Source organism: Rhinopithecus bieti, unplaced genomic scaffold (genome assembly GCF_001698545.2).
Source record: "Rhinopithecus bieti isolate Rb0 unplaced genomic scaffold, ASM169854v2 scaffold_1527, whole genome shotgun sequence".
Classification (NCBI taxonomy): Eukaryota; Metazoa; Chordata; class Mammalia; order Primates; family Cercopithecidae; genus Rhinopithecus; species Rhinopithecus bieti.
In genome coordinates, this window is record NW_016803625.1 from 193905 (window position 1) to 213421 (window position 19517).

General features: G+C 34.4%; 1 protein-coding gene across 1 annotated transcript in view; it reads right to left on the bottom strand.

Moving 5' to 3' along the window:
- Positions 1-5811: 5811 nt before the first annotated feature.
- The window catches only part of CHD1 (chromodomain helicase DNA binding protein 1), an 81947-nt gene continuing 68241 nt past the window's right edge, over positions 5812-19517 (bottom strand). The window contains 5 exon segments of the mRNA XM_017890732.1: positions 5812-7343; positions 8842-9052; positions 9629-9680; positions 10673-10769; positions 14621-14820. Of these exon segments, the coding sequence (XP_017746221.1) occupies positions 6998-7343; positions 8842-9052; positions 9629-9680; positions 10673-10769; positions 14621-14820 (906 nt within the window). The 3' untranslated portion in view covers positions 5812-6997.

The following is a 19517-nucleotide window of genomic DNA, read 5'->3' on the forward strand; positions in this document are numbered from 1 at the left end:
TAAATAAATAAATAAATAAATAAAAAGAAATATAGTGGAAAAAAGGATAGTCTTATTAACAAACGGTGCTGAAAAAATTGGATATGTAATATTCAAATAATAACAGAACCCACAACTTTTTGTGTTCCACACAATATAGAAAACATCAACTCAAAATGAATCACAGACATACTTAAAAGGTCAAGGCTGCAGTGAGCCATGATTGTGCCACTGCACTCTAACCTGGGAAAGGAGGATCACTCAGCAATAAAAGGAAATGAACTACTGATAGATGCAAAATCACGGATAATTACAAAAGCATCATGCTAAGCAAAAGGCAAACTCAAAGGGCAACATACCATATGATTCCATTTATATGACATTATGGGAAAAATAAAACTATAGGAACAAATCAGTGATTGCCAAGGGCTTGGTATAGGGGAAAGGAGCAAAAAAGAACTTACTTGATAAGATGGAAATACTTTATATCTTAAGTACGTTGATGATTACAACAACTGCATAATCTGTCAAAACTCATCATGATGTATGCCTAGAGAAGGTGAATTTAACTTGGGTAAACATGATGTAAATTTCTTAATGGGAAAAATATAGCAAGTAACAGCAAGAGAAGGGATATTTTTTGTTTTTGCAATTTTACTTTAAAACATTGGAAATACAACATATTTCTCAGTGTTTTACAAGTTGTGCTCTTGTGCATTAAAAAAGATAAGTGTCTCATGATACCATCTAAAAATATATTTCTTTTCGAAAGATAAGAGAATAGACAACCCAGTCACTGTGGCTTGAGTCTGTAATCCCAGCTACTTGGGAAGCTGAGGGAGCAAGATTGCCTTGATCCCAGGAGTTCGATACCAGTCTGGAGCAATATAGCAAGACTCCACTTCTAATTTTAAAAATAATGAAGAAGAAAGGTAAAGCAATAGACAAATCAAAATGTTTTACATTTTCCTATTTTATATATACCACGTCTCTGCATATCTCTTTGCAAAGTATCGATTATATTTCCTAAGTAGCCATATAGTTACAGAAACCAGTTTTTCATTTAAGCATTAGTGTATTACTTATAACAGTGGAATTAACCTCTGTATTAATTATTCAGGTCAATGAAAGAGATATTAAAACCCCATTACTTGGAGCATTTCCCTGCCATTTTAATTCCAAGAGATGAGGCTTACGTTTTCTTTTCTTTTCTTTTTTTTTTTGAGACGGAGTCTCGCTCTGTCGCCGGGGCTGGAGTGCAGTGGCCGGATCTCAGCTCACTGCAAGCTCCGCCTCCCGGGTTCCCACCATTCTCCTGCCTCAGCTTCCCGAGTAGCTGGGACTACAGGCGCCCACCACCTCGCCCGGCTAGATTTTGTATTTTTTAGTAGAGACGGGGTTTCACCGTGTTAGCCAGGATGGTCTCGATCTCCTGACCTCGTGATCCGCCCGTCTCGGCCTCCCAAAGTGCTGGGATTACAGGCTTGAGCCACCGCGCCCGGCCGAGGCTTACGTTTTTCTGTGTTTCTCAAGTACCTCTGGTGATTTTTATCAGTCAAGTTTAAAAACTGGAAGTTAGTAAACAGACTCAAGTAATCCATGAGACAGTAAAGCATACGATAGTTTCCAATACTAATAAATCAGGTTAACAATAGTAAGACAAAAAGTTTGGTAATGCTAGCCATTTGTAGGGCATAGCATTTCTGGGAAGGACACTAAAAAAATGAAAACAATGTAATTGATACAAGGCATTAAGTACTGAGAATATAGCAATGAACAAAATAAAGTCCCTGCCCTAATGGAACTTATCTTCTAGTGGGGAAGCAGTCAGTGGCAAATGAACCAAATATATAAGCAGTGGTAATGCTAGAAGAAAATGCAAGATAAGGGATTTTTTTTAAATGATGGGGCAGGGTACTAATTTCAAGACTTGAAATGACATTTGAGCTGAAAGAAACCTGAACTGAGGAAACAAGTTTTGTATAAATCACAAATAAGCATTTTTAATAGATGGACAACAATGCAAAGATCAAGAAGTATTTGTATTGAGAGAAGTGACTGAATTGGAGCAAAAAGAACAGAAATAGCTAAGTAGAAAGTGCCTTAGGCAGAAAGCTGTGAATGCATTTATCAAAGACCCTAGTTTTTAAAACTTTCTCTTTTTTTTTTGAGGCAGTCTCACTCCGTCGCCCACGCTGTAGTGGCGTGATCTTGGCTCACTGCAACTTCTGCCTCTTGGGTTCAAGCAATTCTCCTGCCTCAGCCTCCCAAGTAGTGGGGATTACAGGTGCATACCACCATGTCCAGCTGATTTTTGTGTTTTTAGTAGAGATAGGGTCTCACCGGGTTAACCAGGCTGGTTTCAGACTCCTGATCTCAAGTGATCTGCCTGCCTCGGCCTCCCGAAGTGCTGGGACTACAGGAGTGAGCCACTGCACCCAGCCTCGTAGTTTTTAAAACTTTTCATGTCATTAGTGTAAAAGGGTTGAGTTTGGTTTTACATATCTTAAAATTACATATTGTTAGCTGTCTAGGTGGAGATGACTTCAGGGTAGTGGTTGAAGCTAAAGATAGCACTAGAAACAGGAAAAAAAAAAATAGTACAGCTGTTGAGAAATAAATCAGAAATTAAGTCTTATGATAACAATGACATTGGATTCCACAAAGTAAAAAGAAGTGGGTAAGAGGCAACAGCTGATCAAAAAAGAAATTAAAATAATAATAATAATGAAACCACCACACCAGGACTTAATATAGTCAGCCTGCGGAACACTAGACAAAGCAAAGATTTGAAAAGTAAACAGAAGGAATAAAAAAAGTAACAAGTAAAGTAGTGGCAGTTCCATAGCTCATTCTAAATTTGAAATCTAATGAATATTAGTCTACAATAATGAAATGACAATACATCATTTTTCAGTCACATAAGGTTTTTGTATCACCAACGCAAACAATATCATTAGCTCCTTTAATAGAATCGTTAAGAGTTTTAGACTGTTCATACCTCTTTAGTTTCATATTTAGATCAGGACTCAAATGTGGAGTAGAACATGGAATTAAAATTATTTCATTCATTTGAATGGAGTTTCTACTACAAATTTTGTTTCAAATATGTGTAATTTTTTTTTACACCCCAAATTTTTTTTTTTTTTTTTTTTAAGCTGAAGGACAGAGTGGTTAGTGGCCTTTTAGTGTAGAAAATCCAGTGCATGAAGCCCCATTAGAGAATTTGTATAGGTACTTGTAACAACCTTTTAACATATTTTATTAATCCTACTTTCCCCAGTAATCTCATCTTTCATCCTTTTACACCATAGCTAAGATTTCCTATTCCAAGATATTCCTATCAGAATTCAAGGAATTTCTGTAATGGAGTCAACCTATTAGGTCCTAATTTTTTTTGAGTTAAGAAAATTAGCATGAAGTGTTTCACAAAATCAATTACTAGTTATTGTCAGAAAATATAATCTCAAATTTTCTTCAAAATATCTGTAATTGAATGTCTTAGAAATTTTACATTTTGACACTATCTCAAAATATTTATTGTTGCATTACTATCTAATTGTGTCCTCTATAACATCCTCCATTCATTACAATTATTGTACAGTGCTAAAATCTAAGTTTCGTCTGCATTTTAAAATTGAGTAATGTGTATTTAATAGAGGCATCTATATTAATGTGCTTTTACATATTAACTCAGAAATATTTTAAAACATTTTTGCAGTTTCCTATGAAGCTGAAAGTCTTTTTTAAAAAATCCCATATTTAAATATTGGTTGTTCTTCCAAATCCCTATCCCTTTTTAAAGCTGTTGTATTTATAAAGCTATGACAGCTAATTTGGGGTGCAAAGATCATTTTCTAGTTAGAGATAGTAATGGGGTAGAAATACAAATCATGCCATTTACCCCTAGAGCATATTCTTGACAAACTTCAGGAAAATGAATAACCTACTCAACCTTTTCATATTAATTACAAAAAGAGAAATTATATATACAATCTACATTACATAAAATTAAAAAGGTTCTCATTAAACTACTCACTCTGAAAATAAATGAAATTATTTAAACTCATTTTCCATAGTCTGAACATTAATTTCTAACATACTCTAAACAAAGAATATCTTTATAAGCAAACAGGCTATTNTATATACAATCTACATTACATAAAATTAAAAAGGTTCTCATTAAACTACTCACTCTGAAAATAAATGAAATTATTTAAACTCATTTTCCATAGTCTGAACATTAATTTCTAACATACTCTAAACAAAGAATATCTTTATAAGCAAACAGGCTATTGCTTTTAGTAAGAATCATTTATTGTATAAGAGTGGAAGGTTAATTGGTACAATACTATGCATAATCTCTCACCCTTGAAAATTAAACATAACTGGATAAAATAACAAAGCAAAATGAGCATGTGAAAGACAAAAAGTAAGGATATTTTATAGAGAATGTTCTGCTGTATGTATGTACTGTTCTTCTCCATTGTCTTAATTTCTTTTCTACTTACTGATCTCTTACAAAAAATGAACATTTTGTCATTTGATAAATGTACATACAGTTCTATATTTTTCATTCAACTCAGCTGACTGAAACTTTCAACTAAATGTAGCATTATTTTAAAAATTAGAGCCCATTCCCTTGTCTCAGAAAATGCAACTGTTCTGTGAAATTTGCACAATAGAATATTATGCAAGTATCTCAGCTACAAAGTAATAAATTAAAAAATGCTAGCCATGATCTTATGACTTAAGCATCATAAATTAGTCAAATGCTAGCTTGTGGAATAAAATAATCATACTAGGCCGGGCGCGGTGGCTCAAGCCTGTAATCCCAGTACTTTGGGAGGCCGAGACGGGCGGATCACGAGGTCAGGAGATCGAGACCATCCTGGCTAACACGGTGAAACCCCATCTAACTAAAAAATACAAAAAACTAGCCGGGCGAGGTGGCGGGCGCCTGTAGTCCCAGCTACTGGGAGGCTGAGGCAGGAGAATGGCGTGAACCTGGGAGGCGGAGCTTGCAGTGAGCTGAGATCCAGCCACTGCACTCCAGCCTGAGCGACAGAGCCAGACTCCATCTCAAAAAAAAAAAAACATACTAAATGTAGAGAAAAGTGATAAAAGTTTCAAAAATGTGTGCCAGGACTACGTTCATTACTTTTATATTTAAATATAAATTAGATGTTTAAAAAACTGAGCTATTCCCTCCCATGTTATCTCATATACCAGAAAAGAAACAAACCATCATTATTCTTCAGGGTAACTGTATCAGAAGGATAAATGACTGCAAAACAAAACCAAAAGCAAAAAAACCCACAAGCTTTTATACACATAGATCTAATTGGACAAAGGAAAATTAAAAAAAAATAAATCTATGGACAAGTATCTGTAGGTTGCTTCCACAGCCAACTAACAGTGACACACAGAGGAATATTATAGAAATTATATCCACATACTTATGTTTGTCAAAGTTAAGATTCAAATTTGTTACATCAAAGCATACATGCTAGAATGTGCCACATGACTTTAAAAAATCCCACTGAATATAAAACAAAATAAAAATCTGTGAATAAATATAAAGCATCCCATAATTAGTATCTGTAGGAAGCCAAAAGGGGCCAGCAAAAATGTCTATGGCCTAAGTTTTACTTCATAGAAATATTCATATATTCTCCAAAAGATTTAGTTGTAATGCTAGACATTACAAATATTCAACTGCTTACCAAAATACGTTTTCTGGCAGCAAAACGTTACTTAAAAAGGGAGTGCGGGGGGTGTTAAGTGCTTGAAGGAGTAAGAATGCAGCAGAAAATTACAGGAGCCCACATATCCTTTTTCTTAAATTTAATTTGTCATATATAAGGTTTTTATATACAATCAGTGTGCATTGTAACAGTTTATATTAAAAGTCAATCAAGTTTATCTAAAATGTTAACCTGGCTGCATAGCACATTTGACATTATTGCCCACATGAAACGGGAAAACAAACAGATTTACAATAACTTTTGGCCGTTTTGGATTCTGAAAAGTGTTTCTACACCTACCCTTTTAAACCAGATGCATCTGAAAAAAATGTTTCCAGAGCATGCAGTTTAAGATTTTACATATCATCTCGCCATTTTAAAACTACAAACACAATATTGACTAAAAAAGGAAAAAAAAGGGGGAAGAAATAACATGTATCTAATAAAATATTCAGTATAAAAGAGGACTAATGGAATTAAAGTGGCCCCTTTCCCCATTTTTACATTCTAAACAATGATTCCATCAAGACAAATCATTAAAAAGTGTTATTACACTGATTTTTTTTTTAATAAGAAGGCCTGAGTTGGTAGGGAAAGGAACAGTCAAAAAAAGCCTGAGAAAGGGAAGGAAGTAAGGAAAGTTCCTTTAATATTTACAATAATTTACAGCCATTTCTTTTTTGTAAAAAGGCATAATAATAGATCACAAACAGGAAATTCCTGGCTATTTTACAGATATAAGTACAGAATTTAAATATTCAAGCTTGTGATGAAAAGCGGCAAGGTGGTCGCAGTGTACAATGTAAACAAGTAGCTTTGGAAATGAACAAAGTCCTTGAGTGTTTTTCTTTATTAAGAAAGAACTCTCTTTCATTCCTTCCTGAAACATGATCACAGGTCAGAGTAAAGTTCATATATAAACATAATTTAAATGGAGGTCAGTCTAAAATCACTGACTTAAAAACAGTTTTATCCAGCCTGTATGGGAGGGCAGTGTTGAGGTCCCTGTAATAGTAAACATTTTCCATTTCTTTAAAAAAGAAACAAACAAACAAAAAGTACTACAACATTTGTAGTACAGTGCAGCATAATCCTTAAATATAAAAATATTTTCTCTTCTGTTGGGATAATAGACCTTGCATCCTGGAAAGAAGTAACAATACTGCTACTGATAGAAGATCTGTTTATATCTTTCAAGTCATGTAAGGCAATTACTGTGTTGGTTTATGATATATGGCTAAAAGTCCAGAAAGATGAAATAGCAGTTTTTGTTATGTTTTCCGACTACTCCAGGTATGCTCCGGTGTACTTTTGTGTTCAATTGAATGTTCAAATGGAGATCTGGAGCCATAAGGAGATCTCTGATCTAGTGGTGACCTAGGGCCACTGCTGGAAGCTCTGTGGTCCATTTGCCAATCTGAGTGATACCTATAATCCCTGGAAGATTTATGGTGCGTATATTCAGAACTTGATCGGTGGTCTGAATGTAACCGATGATCTGAATGAGAACGATGATCAGAATGAGATCTATCTTTTAAATTTCCTTCCAAATTTGACCTGTGATCTCTACTCCTGTGATCATCCAGTTTTCTGTGTTTCTCTCTGTCACCGTAATATCTAATAAAGAAAAATTGAGAATTTTAGATAAATAATGCAAATTAAAATGTTTCCAAATAAAAGATTACTAAAAAACATAAAATACTTTCAAACATGTTTTAACTGTATACAAGCTCAGTGTTTCATTATAAAACTTACTAAATTAACTTAAAAATCACTGGAAATATCTCTTTGGAAAAACTGTTTGATTCATAAAACTAAAGTGAACCATACAAAGTCCCTAAAATAGCATCTAATTTCACATGGCTATTTTAGATAATTAGCTGCTTTTTATTTTACAAATCATTTATATGACTGCATCTTAATTGTCTAAAGCTGAAATTAAGACTATTACAGCTATCTGAAACACTCCTGAGACCAGAGCCTTTTATCAACCACTAAGCAGGAAAAGTTTAAAATGCTAGAATGCAGTCTACGAAATAATCTGAAAAGTTTTCATTGGTTGCTGATGCCTATTACAAGCTTCCTCAAGTTTGACTGTTAGTAAGACTTGACACATGAATCATTAAGAAATTTAATCCACAAACATGTGACAGCTTGACAAAAAATAAATGTGGCAGTTTAATGAGAAGTATTCTCTGAAATGATTGCCTTTTCCAAACTGACACACACTGAAGATAATGTGTTCCTTTTTTGTTGACCTTACTACAAACAACTATATTGTATAAGCCTGTGAAATATATATTACAAATCTGCCTTTTTCTTTTAATTATTTGATGCTTTCTAATAATAAAAGACATTCTACAACCGATGTGTTCATAGTGTTGACAGAGATTCTCAAAGAAATTATTGTAGTGAACACAACTAAAATACAAAGAATGTCTTCTAATTTGTTTCTTCTATTTACTACAAAAGCATAAATACTATAAATCTGTTTTCAAGTTTACTTTTAGTAATGATCATTAACTACTGACAATACTTCTTTATCAATAAAGGAATAAAAAGTATTCTGTTATTACACTGAGGTTGCTTACTGTTCAAAGGCTTCGAAAAACAACAATAAACAAAAAACCCTTCCGGTTCCAAGAATATTCCAGACTGCTGAGATGAAGTTTAACCTCAACGAGATGTGTTCGCATATATTAATTTTTCCCCTCATGACTTTTTAAAAATATGGAATACAAAATTTCCTAAGCCAAACCTGAACCACTATTATATCAAGTTTTTATTTTATCCCATTTATTACATTTTAAAGAGTATTTGAGCCAACATTCTCCAAAACCAACAATGAATCCCACATAATTTATAATTATGCAACTCCCTACATTCTTTCTTACTACATATTTTGATCTCAATTTTATAATTCAAAAGCTATTTTATAGAGAAATTCAGTTCTTAAAATATATAAATTTTTCTTAATTATATACAACACCTTTATTTCACAAGATTTGTTTTGACTGCATGAAGACTGAATTAGTTGATAGGTTAAATACAGGATTATCATGATAAGGAGAAAGACATGCATAAGTAAAATTTCTAAAGTGACTGCCAAGTTTACCTGCTGTCTTGCTTGTAGTGATCCCAATCACGATGGTCTTTACCATTACTAAAAGAAGAATAGGGTCTTTTCCTGGATTCACTTTTTTTGTAAGAATCTCCCTGATGTCGGTCTTTATGATGATCATGGTACTGAGTGAAGTGTCTATCAGAGGAATAACTGTCCCTGCTGCTATCATCGTGATTTGTATTCTCTTTTAATCTTTCCACATCTGTTAGGTAAGTACAACTTTTATTAATCACCTTAAAAATAACATGTGGCAAAAAAAATTTAAGTTGATAGATAACAAAAGCTCGTTTCAACCCTTGCCAAAACAAAATTGGTTCCCAAATACAAGCAGTTAAAGCATTTATAAATGGTGTATAAAAGCAGTACTAAGGATTAATTTAAAAGGTCACTTGATTCTGAAATGTGACAAAACTAAAAAATATGGGACCCATTCCTTTCTCAGACTACACTTTCATGGCTCTCATACAGAAAGAATGCATTACTATTCCAAATTACATTAAAAAGAATATTTGTTCATTTTAACAGTTATTCTACAATTTCTAGAAACTGGGAAAAGGATGATTAAAAGGATAATCAACTAAAAAGAACTATAGTTTAAGAGAATACATTTTATATAATAATGTAGGTATGTATCAGAATTACTGTATCTTCTTAATATAAAGGTACTTGTAAATAAAACAAGGTAAGAACCTTTTTTATCATTTGGTTCATTTAAAACAAATATTTAAAAAAAAATTTTTTTTTTAATTTATTTTCCCAATCAGTAAGGCTTACATACCTGGATTTCTAATCACATGAGGATTCAAGTTGCTGTTTTGATCACTGTTTTGCTAAAATAAATGCACACATGTGTAAGAATCTTTAGGTGACTTCACAAACTTACAAAAAAGGATAATTCTTAGAAAATACTGATACTGAAGTCTTCACACAAGATATCAGATTGTTTATGTGTGTACATATATGTATATATATGTGTGTGTATATACATGTATGACATTTATAGATCTCCGTTTTTAAAGTATGATCTACTTGTCCCATGACTTAAAGATATTTTTTCACTTTGAAATAAACTGACTTAACAGAAAAGTTGCAAAAATACTGAGTTCTCACATACCCTTCATCTAGCTTCTCCTAATGTTAATATCTTATATAAACATAGTATAAAGATCAAAACCAAATAATTAACATTGGTATAACACTATTAACTGAAGAACAGACTTCATTTAGATTTCACATTTTTCCACTAATGTTCTTTATCTGCTCGGGGATTCAATTTGGAAGCCCATATTACACTGAGTTGTCATGTCTTCCTCTGGGGCAGCTCCCTAGTTCCTTAGTCTGCTGCATGCTGTTAATACTTCTGAAGAGTAGCAGACTGTTATTTTATAGAATATCCCTCAAGTAGGGCTTGTCTGATATTTTCACATAACACTTATATATTTTTGGCAAGAATTCCACATAAGTGATGTGCCTTTCTCAGTATCAGAGGGTTCATGATGCTGATATGTCTTAACCACTGGTGACACTAACCTTGATCACTTGTTTAAGGTGGGTCAGGCAAGTTTCTCTATAAAGTTATTATTTTCCCTTTATAATTAATAAACATTTCAGAGGAGATCTGTCAATATCCTGTTTTCTTGCCCATTAACTTTACTTCCCTTCTGTGAATCTTGCCTGCAACAATTATTATTGTGGTGCTCAATGGTGATTTTTAAAATTTATCTTATTCATTCTGTATTTATTAATCAAATTGCTTTGTAAAAAGAATGTCTCATGGTTTTAATTATATAAATTAAGGGAAAAAATATGATGGCAAGTTTACCTGAGATTCCTGCCGTTTTTTAATAGCATGCTTATATAATTTATGTAATTTTCTTGCATCAAATTCAGTGAACTTAGATACAAAAATCCATAGGTTTCTAGAAGAATTAAAAAAAAGGCAAATTACATTACTCTGGTGGAAAATATTTAGGTTTTTTCATGGAACTACTTCCCTCCAAACAGAAACACATACACACATACACAGCCCTCTATGGAACAAACTCTTAAAGATCTTAATTCTATGTATTTTTTCAAAACTTCATATATGAATAAGACTCCAGTGAAACTAAACACTGTATTTTACTTCTCTTCCAGATCACTTCATTTTATAGTCTTTAGACTGAAAAGCAGTAAACAATCCTAATTTGAAATGCACCAAAGATATACATTAAATCAGGAAGTGATTCAGATTCATACTGTGATCCTGATTATGCATATAAGGGACAGGTATGTTAATAACTGGAGTGGAAATACCATCAGATAATATGGATTATGCTTGTAAAGAACTGTCTTAAATAATGCATTAAAAAGTAACTGTCACTTAATAATAGTAATGTAATGGTCCCAAGAGTTAACACGATCAAACACCATATGTGAGGTACAGCTTGGTATCTCTTCCCATTCCAAGGGAGGCATCAGTAATTAATCAGAAACTGTGGTGATTATTTCATAATGCATGTGTATATCAAATCATCAAACTGTATACCTTAAATATATAAGAACTATAATTGTTAAATATACCTCCAAAAAGAAAAGGAATGTTAAGTTCTAAGGGAAGGTAGTAGTCCCTAGAAGATTCAAAAGTACACTAGAGGTAAAATATTTACCTTGAAATATATTTTTAAAAAGAACTTAAGAGAATATATTGAATGGTACCTTACTGAACTGAAATCCACAGAAGGGGGAAAATTCATCTAGCCTTTACATAAATTCACAGACTATCTCGAACATATCTACATTCTAAGGTTAACTCATAAGGGTAAAAGGTAGGAATTTAATAAAGTACCTTTTTGCTCCTAAGTAAATTCCTTGTAAAAATATATTTTCCGGCCGGGCGCGGTGGCTCACGCCTGTAATCCCAGCACTTTGGGAGGCTGAGGCGGGCGGATCACTAGGTCAGGAGATCAAGGCCAACCTGGCGAACACTGTGAAACCCCGTCTCTACTAAAAATACAAAAAAATTAGCCGGGCGTGGTGGCAGGCACCTGTGGTCCCAGCTACTCGGGAGGCTGAGGCAAGAGAATGGCATGAACTTGGGAGGCGGAGCTTGCAGTGAGCGGAGATCGCACCACTGCACTCCAGCCTGAGCAACAGAGCGAGAGCGGAGGACTCTGTCTCAAAAAAAAAAAAAAAAAAAAAAAAAAAAAAAAAAAAATAATATATATTATATATATATATATATAAACCACACACACACACACCACAACACCAACACACCACACAACAACCCAACACACCACACAACCACACCATAACATATTTTCTCCAAAAAAAACTAGTCAAGAACCAGATTCTGGTCTTAATTATATCATCCAAATGACTGTGTGATCTTGAACAAAACACCAGAGCTGAGGCAAGCGTCAGCACTTACACAAACCTAAGAATTAGTGCCTGTTTTAGAGTTCAGGTCCTAGTGTTTCCTCTGTTATTCTCCAGTTCCAGCCCTAAAATGCTTTTCAACTGAATCCATTTTTTTCTTCTGTAAAATGGAATAGTAAATATCTGTTCATATTTCCTACAAGTAATACTATTAAAAGGATCAGCTAGAATGAGGCATATTTGATAGACAAATAAAATACAAATATACATTCTATTTTGGCCATCACTTTATTAGTGATCTTTAAATAAAACTAGTGTTGCATTTCAGCTCTTTTAAGAAATCTGGTCAAAAAATATATTGAAAAAATATTGTAAGCAAAAAACAAAAAGATCATTACGGTAACTACTTTAACACTTGTTTAATGCCAACCGTTCTGTAATCTTTAGATTTCTATCTTCTTTCATTCTGTACAACTCCCCAGATGGGGAAGGAAAGAGGGAAATATCCCATAAAGCAAAACAGCTGCGACTTCTGCCTCCTTAGTTCAAGCGATTCTCTTGCCTCAGCCTCCCAAGTAGCTGGGTCTACGGGCACGTGCCACCATGCCCAGCTAACTTTTTTTTTTTTTTTTTTGTATTTTTAGTAGAGAGGGGGTTTCACCATCTTAGTCAGGATGGTCTCCGTCTCCTGACCTCGTGATCTGCTCGCCTTGGCCTCCCAAAGTACTGGGATTACAGGCATGAGCCACCGCGCCTGGCCCACAATAACTGTTGTTGAGGGAATGGGGTCAGCCAATGATAGGTCTCAATATAAGGTACTTTTTTTAATTTCTGCATTAAAAAAAAAATTCTCCCCAGCACTTTGGGAGGCCAAGGCAGGCAGACTGCTTGAGGTCAGTTCAACACCAGCCTGGCCAACATGGTGAAACCAGTCTCTACAAAAAATACAAGAATTAGCCGGGCCTGGCAGCCTGGGCCTGTAGTCCCACACTACCAGGGAGACTGAGGTGGAAGGATAGCTTGAGCCCAGGAGGCAGAGGATGCAGTGAGCCGATATCCGCCACTGCACTCCAACCTGGGCAACAGAATGAGATTCCATCTCAAAAAAATGAATAAATAAAAATACAATTTCTCCAAGACAGCAAAAGCTATTTTGCTTCATGGGGTATTTCCGTCTTTCCTTCCCTATCTCCCTCTTAAGGGAATTTGGTTTAACCAGAGACAGAGGTAGCAGGAATGAACAATAAGGCATACGAAATCAAAGTAATTGAGAACCAAACGGGAAAACCAAAAAGGTAATCTGCCCAACTGAATGAAGTGAGGTGAGAGCATAGCCTTAGCAGGTAAAGTGACAGAACACAATGAAAAAGCTAAGTCTCCTGGTTATTAAGTCTCTCTTCTTCCAAAGGTTTCCCCACTCCTTCCTAATAACAAACCGAATTTGAAATGGTACCTATTTGTATGAGTCACTGTGTAATGTTTTTATTTTACTTAAAATTTTATTTCAAATTCTTTAATTCCTTGCTCATTTTTAAATTTACTTTCAACCAAATTCACTGTGTAATTTCAATAAGATGTTCCTTATTTCTCATCTAGAATGCAGAAAAAGTAGATATTCTAACTCTTTGAACCTCAAACATCTAAGCCCTAATTATAAGGATTCAAATATTGGTGTGTAAGATACAACTAAATATTTTCATTCAGTGAAATAATAACCCATTCTTGAAAAAATGATAACCCATTCTTGGCAAATGATAACCCATTCTTGGCAAAAATGATAACCCATTCTTGGCAAAAGGTATTATTTAAATGAGAAGTTGCCAGGCTTTCAAATTTTGTATTTCCGGTTAAATGTAAAAGATAGAAGCCAAGCATTTTTACACTAAAAAAAGTAGAGAAGAAATTAAATATAATCCTTTAGATTAGCTAAATTTAGCTTTAAGAATAATGCACTACATTACCTTTATTTTCCTAACTTTTGCGTTTTATATTGCTTGAGGATGTTAATTTTTACAACTTTATACATGTACCCAGGATGTAAACTGCTAAATTCATGCAACAATAAACTTTGTGGGAACATCAACTCAAAAGATATTACCGATAAAAATTTGGTAAATTGCAAAGACTTTTTCAAATAAAATGCAATCTGAATTTTAATGAAACAGCTGTCATTTAATGAAACCTTGTCAAACAAGGCAGAGATACCACTTGTTACACACCATGATACCTAAGTAACCACTCATAAATAAAAAACTTGAACGTTAAAGGGAGAAAATTAAAACAATCATCTGCAGGTTACCTCTTTAAAATTATCTTGTTCCCTAAACTTCAGAATCAGGAAAGAAAACAGAAAAACAAAAGACAGTTACATAATACAAATTTAACACTTCCTGAAAAGTGTATCACTTACTTTCTCCATTGCTTAATTTGTTCAGGATTTGTATACTCTTTTAGACATTCTGTGATATGGTCTCCAATTTTTATTAAACATTGTCTAGTATGTTCTAGTTGTTCTCTTTCTGAAAGGCCTTTCTCAGGCCTATCAAGTTGTTTCAAAGCTGCTTTAACAGGCCTCATTCTTTCTTTACACTTTAAAATGAGAAAACAAGAATATAAACACATGTATTAAAAACCTAAAGTCAACAAGATCTACCTCCTTCAATGATATTTACATGAATATTATATTATAACACTGTTTGATAGCAAAATAAGCAATTAAATCTCACTTCACGAATCTTATACATCACGGTTCTTTCCCCTTTAGATTTTTTTCAAGAAAGTAAGCCTTTCTGTTATCATTTAAAATTAGTATTTGAGTAAGTAAAAGTTTTGGATTTTACTTAGCTTCTACATAAATGGTTATTTTTTATACTGTAGCACACTATTATAAGGAGTCTTAAATATAGAATATTAAAAGAGAGAGAGTAAAAATATTTCAGAGTATAACTTAATATACCCTACTATCCACTAAATACAGGGTAAAATGATTTTAGCAAAACTATTAAAATCAATATAGCTGGATATATAAACTGTCTATTCTTCCAAACTTTTGCAACAACAGAAGGTGGCAATAATGACTTGTTCTTCATATTTTGGGTGGTTGGGAATACAGGATCAAAGGGTAACTTTTTCCTTGGCCTGTACATTCCTGACATGCTTATAAAAGGCTGACATATTAAGAACTGCATGTTTTATTGTAGCAATAGGAACGACAACCTTCTACCAAAATCAGAATAAAAATATTACTAACAAGGGAAACTTCAGATAAAATTTGTAAATGCAAAAACAAATTAAAAATTAACATTATATTCACAGAAAGCAAGCTGGTTTAGTTCTAGGAATATAAGGATGATGGGTCAACATCAGACAATACATTTAGATAATCCAACATCATTTATTAAGAAATCAGGCCAGGTGTGGTGGCTCATGCCTGTACCCCCGGCACTTTGGGAGGCTGAAGTGGGAAGATCACTTGAGTCCAGGAGTTTGAGATCAGTCGGGGCAACAGTGAGACTCTGATTCTATACCAAAAAAAAAAAAAAAAATTAGCCAAGCATGGTGGCACACACCTGTAGTCCCAGCTACTCAAGAAGTCAAGGTGGGAGGACTGCTTGAACCCAGGAGACTGCAATGAGCTGTGATCATGCCACTGGCACTACAGCCTGGGCAAGAGTGAGACCCTATCTCAAAAAAATAAAATAATAAATCCTCACACCACTGCTCTGAAGGACCTCTCTTACTATAAAGAAAATTAAAATTCAGTCAGATCTGATGCTTTAAGAAAATATTTAATTTCCTTTCTAACTTTTAGTTTATTCGTTGCTGTTCTTTATGTTTCCTATTTTTTGTTCAACTTTGGCAGTTTATATTCTGTTAGAAAATAATTTATCCAACATATGTCAGTTTAGTACATACTATGTTCTAGACATTGTTCCAGACCCAGGAAATAGAGCTGTAAGTAAAACAGATCCTGCCTTTATGGAACCTGGAATCTAGTATAATACTAGAGAGCCAGTAAATAAAGAAGAAATAGTGTGTCAGGTGACAACAACTGTGATAAAGAAAAATAAAGTAATAAAGAGCAGGGAGCTTCCTATCTTATACAAGATTTCAGAGAAGGGCAATGTTTGAGAGGACATCTAAAGAAAATGAAGGAGTAAGCCATTCCAAGTAGAGGAAAAAACAAACATGAATGCCCTAAAACTTGCTTGACATGTTTTAAAAAAAAGTATGAACACCAGTGTCGCTGGAACCAAGTAAGTGAGAGAAGTGGCCGGCAATGATGGGAGGTGACTAGATGCTATGAGGTTGGTTTCAGGCTAAGAATCTTTTCTCCTACATGAGATGGAAAGCCACTGGAGGGTTTTAAGCACAGAAATATAATGGTGGGACTTTATTCTCCCTCTAAATCATGATTACTCTGGTTGCTAGGTGGAGTACCAACGGAGGTATGAGCAGGATGGAGGCAATTAAGAATAGACCCTGACAATAGTCCTTTGCAGTAGTATTTAATCTATTTTATAGAAGAAACTGAAACTTAGAATAAAATGACATCTGTCAAATCCAGCTCTAACTGACCTCAGACTCTGTGCTCTTTCTTGACTGCTAAAATATACTGTCACTTAGGAAGACAACCAGTAAAAGATAAGGAAAACCAAGGTGCTGCATGAAGCAAATATGTTTAGAGAGTGACGACCTAGAAAAGGCCATTGAATTTCGTAATTATTTAGAGCTATTCCCAAATACAATGGAATTTCTTACTTAGAGGTAAAATCCTATACAAGCCAGAAAGTCTGGCTCCAGAGTCCATGTTTAAGAACTATTCCAGTCCTCATTTCCATGATACACACAATATCATTTAAGATCAATGGAGAGAAAATTCATGCATTGTGCACAGTAGGAATTTTCCATTCCAGCAGTTACATGAAAAGTCAGAAGACTAAAAAAGAAATGTGGGGGAAAAAAGTGGCAAGAGGTACAATTCATTAGTGGACCACATAGAGAAGAGGAAGTAGCTCAAGTGAAGAGTTTAATGTTTTCACTTCAAAAAAGCAAAAGAATACCACCTCCCCCGAGTCCCACCCAATACAGAGTAGGCAAAAAACAAAACAAAACAAAACAGTTACCCCTGAAAAGAGAGAAGAAATCTCAACCTGTGAACCTGCAGAGGAGATAAAAATAAAAGTCCAGAGATAAAACATATGGCTCAAATAAATAAAATGGAAGACAGGAGCCACAGCAGCTTTGAATGTCTTCAATATTCTCAGTGACTGGAAGAATGTCAACAGCTCAAAGTAGGGAGAACAAGAAGACTGGTAAGAACCAATGTATTTAAAGGGCATGAACAATATTTGAACTATATTAGGGCATGTTGTGGAATCAGTAGGAAATACATTAGTGGGTTCATTAAATCAGCACTGTCTAGTCATGGTGCAAAAGAAGAGAAAGCAGGACAAGAGGGTAAGCTGGGGATCTAGAAGGACATAATGGGTCAAAAACAAATATAATTTTAGAAGGTGAAATTTTCCATCTTTGAAGTATAGCATTTGATTAATACTAGTGATAAAACTAACAACCAAGTCTAACAAGTGACTGAAGTACGTTAACTGCTCCAACTAGTACAAAAGATTCAGATTCTAGAAACGCATGTTGTCATGCATTCTCTAAAAAGGAAATATAGGAATATATATTTATATATAAATTTGTACATATTGTAACTATATATAAACATGATACATTTATGTATCAGACTACAAATGTTACCTTCAGTTGTGGCCTGTAAGGAAACATTTCCTAGTCCTAGTTAAGGCCAAACTATGTATCTGTCTCATACCACTGGGCCTTTTTTTTTTCTCTAAAATTATTATTCCTTCCTGGTTTTGCTCTGCAACTGGACTTTTTAGTCTCACAATCACTATCAATTTCTGAGCTTTCTGAGCTTTTCTGAAGACAGCACTGATCTGCAAACTTTACATGTACCAATTCATTTATTCTTCATACTTACTTTCCAAATAGCAGCATTCTGCCTCAAGAGTCAGTACTATTAACCACATACATACTGTTATATTATGTAATTACATAAGTATACAATTATATTCAGTAAATAATGAATATATACATTGAGTAAATTATAAATAAATACATAAATTATAAATATCTTCAGTAAATAAAGTCTTTAGAAAAGGCAGATAGTTTCTCCCTCACTTTGAGGAACACAAAGGCATGACAACATGCAGAATCAGTATATTTCAGACAAGAGGTATTGCCAGTCCAAAACAACATAGGTACAAAAATTGAGCCTGTTTAGAAACTCGTATAATTTGACAATGCAACTTTACAGCTACTGCATCTACTAACAAAACATTAGGCTTATATTTTGTACATAATTTTTTATTTTACTTTTCTAGTGAAACATTTCACTCTTATTGTATTTTTTAAAAAAAATATTGGTCTGCAAAAGACTGGGAAAAAAACTAGTCCTTCACCATAGATAAGAAGCACAATTACATATATGTGTGTGTATATACACTTATTTTTTAATGGCATTCGGGAATTTAAAAAATTGAAATACGAGCTGGAGGAAAACAAATACACTCAAAGTACTCGTTAAACCCCTCTTCTTAAAGTCTTTCTTAAAAAGTCTCTCTGAGTTGCTTCTAAATTTAAGAAACCAGCTGGGTATGATAGCTCATGCCTGTAATCCCAGCACCTGGGCCCACCTTGGCCTCCTTTTATCTCCCTTTTTTTGTTTTTTTGGTTTTTTTTTTGAGATAGAGTCTCACTGTTGCCGGCCCGGGTACGTAGTCATGTGAAGTGCAATGGTGCAATCTCAGCTCACAGCAACCTTAGTCTTCCGGGTTCCAGCAATTCTCCTGCCTCAGCCTCCAGAGTAGCTGAAATTACAGGTGCCCACCACCACGCCCAGCTAATTTTGTATTAGAGTTTTGTATTTAGAGTTTCATCATGTTGGCCAGGTTGGTCTCAAACTCCTGACCTCAGATGATCCACCGCCTTGGCCTCCCAAAGTGCTTACAGGTGTGAGCCACCACACCCAGGTTTATCTCCCTTTTTCACCAAGGAATTCAAGACAAGCCTGGGTGATATAAAAAATCCCTATCTTTACAAAAAAACTAAAAATTAGCTGGCTGTATGGCACATGTCTCTAGTCCCAGTTACTCGAGAGGCTGAGGCAGGAGGAGCACTTGAGCCCAGGAGGGTGAGCCTGCAATCGGCTGTGACTGCACCACTGCACTCCAGCATGGGTGACAGAGTAAGATGCAACCTCAAAAAAAAAAAAAAAAAAAAAA